The sequence below is a fragment of the Borostomias antarcticus genome (genome assembly GCF_949987555.1).
Source record: "Borostomias antarcticus genome assembly, chromosome: 3".
Classification (NCBI taxonomy): Eukaryota; Metazoa; Chordata; class Actinopteri; order Stomiiformes; family Stomiidae; genus Borostomias; species Borostomias antarcticus.
The window spans coordinates 33,035,302-33,046,723 of record NC_140236.1 but is presented as its reverse complement, the minus strand read 5'-3'; the positions used below and the strand labels follow the sequence as shown (position 1 = coordinate 33,046,723).

General features: G+C 43.2%; 1 protein-coding gene across 2 annotated transcripts; it reads right to left on the bottom strand.

Annotated features, from left to right (window-relative positions):
• Positions 1–1,068: 1,068 nt before the first annotated feature.
• LOC311307074 (interferon-induced very large GTPase 1-like) lies at positions 1,069–11,422 on the bottom strand. 2 transcript variants are annotated; one of them, XM_084435829.1, is made up of 10 exons: positions 11,029–11,422; positions 10,196–10,291; positions 9,927–10,016; positions 9,749–9,820; positions 9,088–9,400; positions 8,862–8,910; positions 8,452–8,718; positions 8,053–8,322; positions 7,520–7,789; positions 1,069–6,937 (listed from the first exon to the last, which is right to left on the bottom strand). In XM_084435829.1, the coding sequence occupies exons 1-10, from the start codon at positions 11,061–11,063 to the stop codon at positions 2,277–2,279; spliced, it is 6,123 nt and encodes a 2,040-aa protein (XP_084291955.1). In that variant the 5' UTR covers positions 11,064–11,422; the 3' UTR covers positions 1,069–2,276. The 2 variants fall into 2 exon arrangements, with proteins under 2 accessions (XP_084291955.1, XP_084291954.1); XM_084435828.1 differs by lacking the exon at positions 11,029–11,422 and having other exon boundaries at positions 10,196–10,344.

The following is an 11,422-nucleotide window of genomic DNA, read 5'->3' as shown; positions in this document are numbered from 1 at the left end:
TTCACCGTGTCTTCATCACCACCAGTGACAGATCTAGAGCCCAATAGACCAGTGAAACCGAGCTGCTCTATGTCCAGCAATGATGGATCTGCAGGGTGTAATGCCCTCCTCCGTACGCTGGGTCTGGGTGGACGAGCCAGAGACAGAGCTGCAGGTAGACCCCAGGTACCAGGTCACCACAACGTCTGACTGTGACACCACTGTGACCACGACTCTCAAGAGGGAGGATGACGACAACGAGCTCAGGTGTCAGCTGACCAGTAAAACAGCAGGAAAGATGGAGACGATCATCTTCCTTGACTTCCTCCCTCATTCCCAGGTAGGAACCCCACAGTCATCTACCATTTCTGTGATGTACCTGTAGAAACATGCTGTCCGCCTGTATTGTGGGCTATACAGTACATGGGCTGTGTTCCTGTGAGGCAGTGGTAATTGTATTGGTGGATTAGGGTCCTCTGGTGGGAGCAACAGGGGTTAAAACTCACCTGTGACCTGAATTACATTAGTGACAGTAGCTCTGTCATCAATCAGAAATGTATTAGTAGGCCTAGTGAATAAACTACTTACTAACATGTAAATTACAGTATAAGATAAGAATATGGTGTCAATGGTAATATGCACTAACCAGATAACTGATAAATATGGTGATGTAAGAAACTGCTGGTCTGTCAGAAGAGATACATGAGAAGAGTGTGCCTGGAATTGTCTCACTGAACCATAATATCCACTAATCTGCAATGGCGACTCTGTTCACTTGCTGCTTACAGTATGTACAGAACGTCCATCCATCACGTCATCGCCTACATCGCCTCCTACAGTATGTTATCTCACTCCATTTACAGTTCCAGTTACACATTCAGTAGGCTAGAGTATATGAGTGGTGCAGTTTGGACCATTGTTTTGAGTGCGTTTTTTCCAGGATTCGGCCTTCTGGTCAACTAGCCCAAACCCCCATCATGTTAGAGTAGTAGCATCACAACACAGGTCAGAAGACTTTGTGAAGAACAAAGCTGGAAAGCTGGATTAATTTCTTTATTTATATTTTCAGCAATCTTGTTACCTTGACCGGCACTGAAATACCCTAGTGTTTCAGGACAGACACAAAAAGCAGCATTTAAAATAGATGTATTCACACCGAACACATTTCTTCAAGCAGTATGCAGAAAAGACAGGCTGCACTTTTTAGCTGTTCTGGTTCTACAGGTGTTCCCCGTCCCCAGACACAAAGGGTATTCTTGTAGTAGTGGTCTACAGCGCCCTCGGGTGGTTACTTTGTGAAACAGACAGTAATCAGAGGAGCTATGCTCATCAGTTTCTGAATGAAAATAGGTCTCTTGATGAGCATGAGTCTGGTTGGAGACAGTATCCCCTGTGAATTACTGCTGACACATACTGATCCCCTGCTATTTACGCAGGGTTTCCCACACCCCACAGGTAAATGAATCGGGTGTGGCCTATAAGCGGATTCAACAGAAATAGAGTAAAAACACTAACGACGATCAGGGGAAATTGAATAGGAAAATAAAATAAAAACACAAATATGTGGGATCTTTAGAACAGGGGTATTCAAATCCAAAGTTTAAAGGTTCACTATTATTTCTAATAGGACAAAGGTCAGTTTATTAAGAAAACAATTATAATATTTTACTACCATCCCCAAATGACCATCCCCACGCACCCACCCAACAAAGGTGAATCAAACCATTTCAAGAATTAAAGTCCAAAGTCCCGTCTCCTCTCCTATCCTCTGCTGTCTCCTTCCTCACCTTCTGTCTTGTCTCCTCTCCTCACCTCCTGTCTTGTCTCCTCTCATCCTACTAGACAGTCACTTTCTGCCAACTCTTTTTTTTGTCCAATCATTTTGGTGATTGTGCATCTTTGCCTCGTGAGACCATCCTGATCCTGCAGATCAGTCTGGACTTCCCCCTACCTGGAATGATTATTCTCAATTACGTTGTGACCGGGCCAGGGGACTGTGTTCCGACTGTTGTTCTGCCCCCCAGTAGAACGTAGCCCCTGATTGGTTCCTGTAGTTGATGCCGCTGGCAAAACAGTCACCCGAAGCAACAAGCAGTAATGTTATTGGAAGAAATTCCGACTGGATTTGGCAAAAGTTTTGTTATACTGATTGGTTGAAGGAGTTAGTCTGTCAAGGCAAGTACTCCCACCCACTATAATTGTTCTAGCTATGGGGAAGGCCAGACTGATATCTATGGAGAAAAACAGAATGTGAGCTCGCGAGATCAGGATGGTCTCATGAAGCTACATCTTTGAGGCTATACTTTCAGTCTGTAAGTGGTCTCCAGGCTTTCCATGGCCTGCTCTTTGGTGATGTCAAGCCATCCGGGTGGTATATCTGCAGGCTCTGCTTGGTACTCATGAGCAAACTGTTGGTTGTACTTTGCAAATACGTACTTCCAGTAGTCACTGGCCTCAATGCTGGGGTCTGGCTGAATTCGCCAATCTGGATATATTAGCCGATATTTCCTGAATGGGTGATACATGTCCCTTGTATCCGAGTTCTTGAACACAGTTTTACTGGCCACGAGAGAACTGCATATGTCAGATACCATTTTTCTAGACTGAGTCCATTGGTTCATTCCTATCCCTTCAGGTCTGTGGATCTTGATGAAGTGTTCCCTGTGACCCCTCTCCCCTGCCTCACAGGGGGCTGTACAGAACGGGCATTGATGTCCACAACCTATCATGTAGTCAAAGAGCTCATCCTGAGGCTTTGATGGGAGACCCTCCAGCTTGGTCTTCACGTTGTTGTCTTTGTGAAATTCTGCACTAAGTGACTGTTTCATCTCTCTGACACAGACTTTCAGACGATCAGAGAACGGTTTTGTCTTGGCCTTGTTCAAATGCAGGACTGAATTGAGTGCATCTTGGGGGATGACAAGGTCTGTGCTCAATTCCTGGCAAATGCCTTCTATGAAACTGCAAACATCTGTTGTTGAGTGTTCTTTTGAGGTAGGGCGTGCCTCCAGATTCTCAATCACCTTCTCTATCTTCCTTGTTATGCCCTCCAGTTTCTGGTCTTCTAAGTGTCCAATGGTGCGATCTCCACTTGAGAAAACACTCTCAATCCTCTGAACAATAAACTCTTTGACAAAACCGTGATAGTCTGTTATGTATATCGCATACTGTTCAAATACATCATTTGAAAGAAGTTGCTTTAATATTGAGAACTGGAAAAAGGTTCGGGTACTAAATGCAATGCCTTCACGCGTCTGTATTACTTCATTGACAATGTCTGATCCAAGTGATTTGTTGACATACGTTCTCACTGCAGGCTCCAGACAGAGTTTGGTAAAGTCTTCTGCCTTTCTCTGACATTGGTCCCCCTCTTCGAACAAATCCTTGAAGTTAGTAAAGTACTCAGATTTGAACTTTTCCAGGCATTTCAGAGGGTCATTGGCTTCGAGAAAACTGATGTGCATTTTCTGATATTCTCTAGATGCATGACCACAAATATCAATCTTTAGATGGGCCTCACACTCTGCATCTATTTTTAATTGATGGGATTTCTCAAGAGTGTCATCAATCAGTTTCAAAAGATGTATCGTGAGCATGCTGTTGTAATCTGAATTTAGTTTAAGTGTCTCCTCAACAAATCTTTTACAATTGGTGGTGATCAACTCTACCATGTCTTGCTTTTCAGGACACTTTTTGAAAACTCTTTTCAAATAATCAGAGCCGCTCTTGAAAAAACCCACAACTTTTTTTCCTAATGAAGAGCCACTGACACCAGCTCCTTTAGTGCTAGGACTGGAATTATCAAGGGAATTGATGCTACCAATAATTTCATGAACTCTACTTCCTCTTCTCTCCATGTTAGATCTCAACCAAGTGAGTATGTCTGTGTCTATGTCCTGTGTATCAAGTCCTCTGATGTCCAGTGATTTCACAGTGTCATTCCATGTTTTGTCAAATGCCACTTTCAGTTGGTCTGGGTTCAGTTCTGACTTTTTTTCTCTGCATTCATCGAGTAGTTTGATCACCTGTTCTTCCATCCTGTCAGACTGGCTCTTTTTGAGCTCATCTATTTTGATCATGTCTCGTTTACTTTCCAACGTTATTTCAAGTTTGCTATTTATTGAGTTTTTTATGTCTACTTTCAGCATCATGGCACTGTTGACAAAGTTTTCCCTGTACTTCACTAAGAGGTGGATGTTGTTCTGCTTCTGGTCAAAGTAGTCTTCAAGTTTCTGCAGTAATTTCTCCCCCTCCTTTTCCAAATGAGCAGTACATTCACACTTCAGATATTCTTTCAGTTCTTCTAGGTTTGAGGCTCTCCCTGACCTATTGGCCACGGTGCCATAGTTTGACATCTGAACCTCGGCTTGTTGCCACCAACTTTGCATGTGATTTCTGAGGTCCAATTCCCACTTACTGAGCTCCACAGAGAGCATGTTGTAGGCATCAGCCTCCAGGCTGTTGCGGAAGCTGAAGATGAAGTTCTCATGTTTAACTGCGTTCCACAAGCTTTGTGTTAACTCCATGAAATCCAGTAAAGTATGTGCTGGATGTGCTGCATCAGTCAGCCTCTGAATAACACATTTCTTAAACTCATTCACAGCCTCACTGTACCCTGCATTGACAGGTGCCATTGGTGGATTACCAAACCACAGGCCAGGGAGGTACCAGCTGTCTTTGTTAGGGTCATACACCATGATGTCTGTGAACTTCTTATTGTCTTCCTTCTTCTCCATTTCAGCAGCCACCTCTGTCATCTTATCGAGATCTTTCAGGAGGCGATTCCTGTCTGTAGAATTTTTTTCATGGGCAGAACAGTCTGGGACATTCTGATGTACAAACTGACACATGTGCTTCCTCCCCACTTCCTTCATCCTGAGAAAGGCATGGACCACAATCTGCAAGGTATCTTTCATCTCTGTAGAATTCTCCATTGCAATGTTGACAATTGTGATGTCACTGAGACCCACAACAAGAGTGGCCAGTTCATTGTCATGTTCATAACTGTTGGCCAGTTGTGCCAGCTCTAAGGCTTTCAGGCCTTCCGTGTCAATGATCATGAGAAGGTCACACTCAAGCTGCTTTTTCAAATCTTCTTCTACTCTGATGAGCTGCATGAATGCACCTCGGGTGCACCTTCCACTGCTGACAGCAAACTGGATACCAAACATAGTGTTGAGAAGGGTGGACTTCCCAGAGCTTTGAACCCCCAACACAGTGATCACTCTGACTTTGCTATTTGATGAGGTCAACCGATGGAGTTCTCTGAACACGTCTGATATCCACATGATTGGTAGGTTTGATGTATCTCCATCTATCAGCTCCAATGGAAAGCCATCCAACATCAACTGGGCACAGATTTGTGGCAGGTCTTCAAATTGCAGGCAACTGCGAAAGTCCTTTGGGAGTGACTGAGCAGACTCATAGATTTGTCCCATTTCTCTCAGGAAGTGTTCTGTTCCTAAGGAGTTTGTGGAGATCCTTTTTTCTAAGTCTGAAAGCGCTGTCTGGTCAACAAGAGAACTTTGACAAATACTTTTGTACTTTTCTTTCAGATTGGATAGGTGTGTTCTAGAAAGGTTATCCAGGTTCATTTTTATCCACTTAAGGAAAAAGCAGCTCTCTTTTGATTCCCTCAAACCATCTGTGAACTTGGACATAATGTCATTCATACCTTGGCTGAATTGTTTACTTCTTAGTTTTTGTTTCTCTCTGCGGAGTTCACCTTTGTATGTTTCAATATTTGTGCTCCCTGCATTTTTTAGTTTACTTTCCTCTCTCTCAAGCTTTGCTAGTTCTCCTAAAACCTCCCCATGTAAGGGAAGGTGTTTAATCTTGAATTGTGTTGTGTCAGAGATGTGGTCAGTGATTAAGCAGGCTTTCTTCTTTGCATCCTGACAAGGCCGAAAGTCCTCATCTACACTGATGTGGTATTTCTTTGCCACATCTGCCATTTTCTCCACACTAAACTTGAGTGGGTTTCTCTTCAGGACATCTGTGACAACCGAGTGGAGCTTCTTCACAAGTTGGATATTGTTCATGCGGCTGCCTTTCTTTATGTGTCCAGTGGGTTTGCTTAGTAGTTTTTCCATTTTTGCAGCATCATAGCCCTTGGCATCAGTGTTGCTGACAATGAACAGTCGATCTCCCATGTGCTGGAAGTTCAACAGATCATCGTCTGAGCCAAAATCATCACAAAACATGAACACTGCAGCTGATGTTTCACAGAGAAACTGGAATTGGGTTTGAAAATCCTGGATATCACCACGAAGATTGGCCACAGCCACAGGTTCAGGGAAGACATCAATGTTTGGGTTCCCACCGGGCAGGTACCAGCTAATTTCCACTAAGCCTTCAGAGATCTGCCTAGGTGTATTTCCACCAGTCATGTTTCGGTGAACAAAGGAACAGTTGGTCTGCTGAGACTTGCTTAATACCTCATTTAGAAACTCTGATTTTGGCAAACTGCTGTTCCCAAGTCTAACAAAAGACACCAACGGGAGCTCAATAAGCACAATGCTGCTTTCAACAAACCCCTTCTGGTCAGTTAAAGACTGAGGCCTGAACCTCCTCACTATGTCTCTCATGGCCCACAGCATCAGAGTGCTCTGTTCTGTATCACAGTTGGGCAGCAAGAGAGGAAGAGCGAACTGACACATTGACATTTTGAGGGCAATCTCCTGCTGCAGGAAATGATCTGAACACAAGAACAGGCCAGTTATGAGATCCAGTGGATTCACACACTTCTCATCGGAAAATGCATTTCTTGCCAACACATTAGCCTTCATCAGTTCTCTAAGAAAAAAGACCAATAGGGATTCAGGAGTTGGAACACTCTGTTCTTGATTTGCCTGTTTTAACATATCGCTGTTGATAGCAAGTGTGGCATTCAGTGTTAGTTTCTTTGTAAAATGCTGTTCCAGTCCCAATGTCTTCAGATATGATCCCAAACTAGACTCTGCAATAGTAAAGGAAATTGAATGAATTCATGAACAACATTAAAATGTTTTGTAGCACAAGTATCGGAGCCTAATTATCGGTGTGCCAGTAATTAGGAAAACACTTTATTTTTATTTTTTTTATCCCTATCAGTGGAAGTGGAACAGGTATATCTATTCATCATTCATCTGTATCTATCATCTTTAAAGCTGCAACTTGTAACAATTTAGTAGCTTCTTATTTTTATTTATGTATAGGCTATAGCAAATAAAGTAGGTTAAATCTGCAGGATTGGTGAAGTGAATTAGTGTGAAAGTATTTCCTTACTGCTTATGTTGTTTATGGCGATGATATTGCATGAATGTTCCTGGCCGGTCCTCACTGTTTACAATCAGGCCGACATGCATCAAAATGAGCACATATGCAGTAAGGAAATACTTTGACACATTACAGTGTCACCTACTGTACAGTACCCTGCAGATTCAACTTGATTAATTTGCCAAAATAGATATATAAGGAAACGACAAGAATCGACAACGGATTCATGTTGCAGTGATCTACATGTAATCATCTTGGCATTTGTAAAGTGGAGAACTCTTACTTGTCCTGATGGTTGTAGAGATACTTTCACTTTGTTTCCCGTTGTCTAGCAGACTGCAGAGGCTGACAGAGTACTCTGATGCAGGTTGCAGGTCAGGCAGAGGGATGCTGAGTGAGGAGGTGGTGATGATGCGTTGATCTCTTCCTGGACACTGGTAGGAGATCTGGTACTGGAGCTGGGTCAGGTCCATTCCACCTGGCTGTTCCCAGCTCACAGTGGCTGATGTAGCGTCCACTGAGACAACCGTCAGCTGGACTGGGACTGGAAGTACTAGGGGAGAAACAATTCTAGCAGATATATTTATCATGAACACACCGGATTAGTTTGATACAAATTACTGTTTAAAAAAGTGTTTTTAAGGGGCATTGTCAGTCACACTTGTTTAAATTAATATTTAATTATACTTAATACTTCCTGCAGTTGTGCTTATATCGATCATTCTTTCTGTCCAAATTCAATAATATAATAAACCACCAGTAAGCAACACAATACACGTTCTGAATTTGTATTTGTAAAAGAATGCCATCTCTTACTTGTCCAAATGGTTGTTGAGACAGGTTGACTCTGTTGTTGATTTTTCAGCACAGTGGACAAGCTGACCGTGTACTCGGTGCCAGGTTGAAGACCAGTCAGTGTCCTGCAGCAGTCCTCAGCAAGTTTAGCCATGGGCTGCGCTCCTGGGCTGTGGTAGGATATGAGGAAGCACTGTGGGAGGTGCTCCATTCCCTCAGCCGTCGACCAGCGAAGACTGAACGAAGTCACACCCAACTGGTCAGCCTTAATGTCCCTTGGAGGTGGGACCACTGATAGAAATGAAACAAGATGTGTTTTTAAAATGGCAACGGAATGTACTGCTCATTTAAGTGAAGTGTAAAAGAAGGGCAGTTCTAAAGCTTTTTAAAAAATCCTATGAAACTCTAAATGTTCTATACCTGTGGTTACAGTAGCTGAGACCCATTCACTCTGGTTCCCAGGTGGCCCTCCTGTGGCCACTTTGAAGGTGTACTTTTGACCAGGTTGGAGTGTATCTATTTCAACCTCATACACGTCTTCCAGTGAGAGGCTCTTCTGTTCCCAGTCTCCTTCCCAGGTCACTGTGAACGTCTTGGGTCCCTTCACACCCTCAGGAGGTCCCCACCTCAGAGTTACAGAGTTTGACGTCACTGAGAGGAACCTGATCTCTCCAGGAGGGGGCAGCACTGACAAGGAAACCAATGGGACAGGCATTTGAACATGACTACAAACTGACTTTACTAGCACCAGCGAAAACACTTGTTCTCCATTCATCATTATTCATTAAGAAGCTCAAAGGGGAGTATTGAAGGAGAGAAAACACACATACCATTAACTGAGGTCAGACTTTTCCGATGCTCTCCGTCAAAAGTTCTAAGCTGTATAAAACAGAGCAAGTACTTAATCAGTCAATTGACTGTTAACACTAAATTGCCTTCATAGTGGTCATTCAGTATCACATTAACATTACTAATCATAATGTATTAACACAATGCTTTAATCTCAATTTTTTGGTCAAAGTATCCATTCAATGGAATAATAACTCAAACAGCTACCTTTCCTCCAGCTGGTTCTGTCTGATGATGGGTGTCGTGTCCTCTGTGTTTTGTTACTGAACACTGACTGCAGATCAGCATCTGGTCGGTCCTGCAGAACACCTCCAGAGGTCTGTGATGGTCCTGGCACAGCCTCTGCTCCGCACCTTGTGGCACATCCACTAGATGGTGCTTCTGAAAGCGTGCTTCTGTGACGTGCCTCCGAACGTGGTTCTCACAGTAGGAGGTACTGCAGGTCTCACAGGTTTTCACTGCTCTCTTCACGACATCAGAGTCAATCTCAGAACAGATGTCACAGAGCACCTCTCCTGATCTGTTATTAGGGAGAAAACGACACTTCATGTAAAATACATTTTATGAGTTACTAATAGAAAATGATTTGATGTGGTCAAACCAGACATGTTGCCTTTACAGTACAAGTAAGGAATGTATACTGGAAAATTTGGTTGCACAGCTTGAAAATGGTGATCATGGGTGACAAAGTTATTTCTAGATCAAGCATCATTTATCATAACATTTGGTCAAGACACCATTATGACGAGTACAACCCTACATCACAGTAGTAAAGTGTCAATACTTCATATTAGGAGGAGGATGTATAATACTTCATATTAGGAGGAGGATGTATAATACTTCATATTAGGAGGAGGATGTATAATACTTCATATTAGGAGGAGGGTGTATAGAACTGGCGGTCTCTTCTGAGGTTGGCGACTCTGGTCTGCGATGAACCCTGGTGAAACACATAACAAGCTTTGACGGCCGTGAAGATATTTCTGAGTAATCTCTAAATAATGAGTGTTGTTGAATGTAATGACAAGTCAATTGAGCAGCCTTACTCCTCTTTTAGAGTTGGATCCCTGCCTCTGAAATTAATGGGGCCGTCCATTGAACGGTCACTTTTCACGGACAGGTAACAGCCAGATGGTCTGTGTGGAAGAACTACCCTGTTAGTAAAACAGCATTCATTCACAAAAACAAATAAAACACTGAGCAATTTTATTGCTGACCCATCAACTCTCCAAGAGAGTACTGTTACAAAGCAGCTCCACACAGTATCAAACTCCGAGAGGTTAGTTCAGCTCAATATGACAGAGGGTGGTTTTACCTTTGGTCTCTGCGTTGATGATCTTCCTGATCTCCAGGCACATCTGTTGTCTGCTCACTACTGACCAGATCACTGGCTGAGGCTTCCTTACAGGCACTGTACATCGTATGTGAAGTTATGGTACAGAAAGAGAACAGATACATACAGTACAGTAGCACAGATACATAGTTCCAAAGCACAGCTCTCTTCACAATGTGAGAGCACCTCTTCTAATGTAGCTAGCTCGGGAGAAAACATACTGTATATTTGTACTGATACTGCCTTTTCAATGCCCTTGTTTTGCCTTTGTGCCTGTTTTATCGTGCTTATGTGTTTTATGTACAGCTAAGGAATTTCCCGTCCATCCATCCATACGAAATGTACTCACACCCCTTCACCTTTTCCACATTACAGCTTTCCAAAATGGCTATGTGAAACAACAACCAAGCAGCAGCCCGCCCAAGACGATTATGATTGGTTTAAAGAAATACAGCATCCCTCCCCCCAGACTTTTCTCTTGCACCGGCACAGTGTAAATGAAGTGTGGAGATAGGTCTGGCTATGCAAGACTAATTTTGAAGTACCCTAGGCCTAGGTTAAATCAGCTCAGCTCTAAATGCTTTCAAGCATGTTATTTTAGAATAGATTTGAACTGCTTTCTAACTGAAGTTTTACAACTGAGACCTTCATTTCAAAACAAACGTTCGTTCCTTAAACTGCTTAAAATTGTCTGTTGTTTGTTTGTTTGTTTGGATCCCCTTCAGTTCTGGACTCTTCTTGGGGTCCATAGAACATCAAAACAAACAATAATCACATACAGTAGGACATAATTACACAATTACCATAATACGTACGGACTGTCCTGAAGAGGATCCGCGCCCCCCTCCATGTTGGTCAGGGGATGTCCCCTTCCTTCTCTGGTTTCTATTGCAGGACGCCCGGTTCCTCTAATCTTTGAAGCCAAGAATCACTGGATAAATATTCAGCCGGCAGACACCTAACCCAGACATGCCTATACCATACATCTTTCAGTTCTGTCACCAACATAATGTAATAAATATCAGGGCTGGTTTAAGGGGGGGGGGGTCGGTTTCCCGTATTACTGAGCCAAAATTAGTTGTCTATGTAACGTCCCTACGTCCCTGACGAAGACGGACAGGAGCACTTTGTCCCACTGTCTGCTCCCGACTGCCCTTGGGGGAAAGGTTAAGCTCAGAGAACATATCATCGGCGACCCTAAAATGTGTG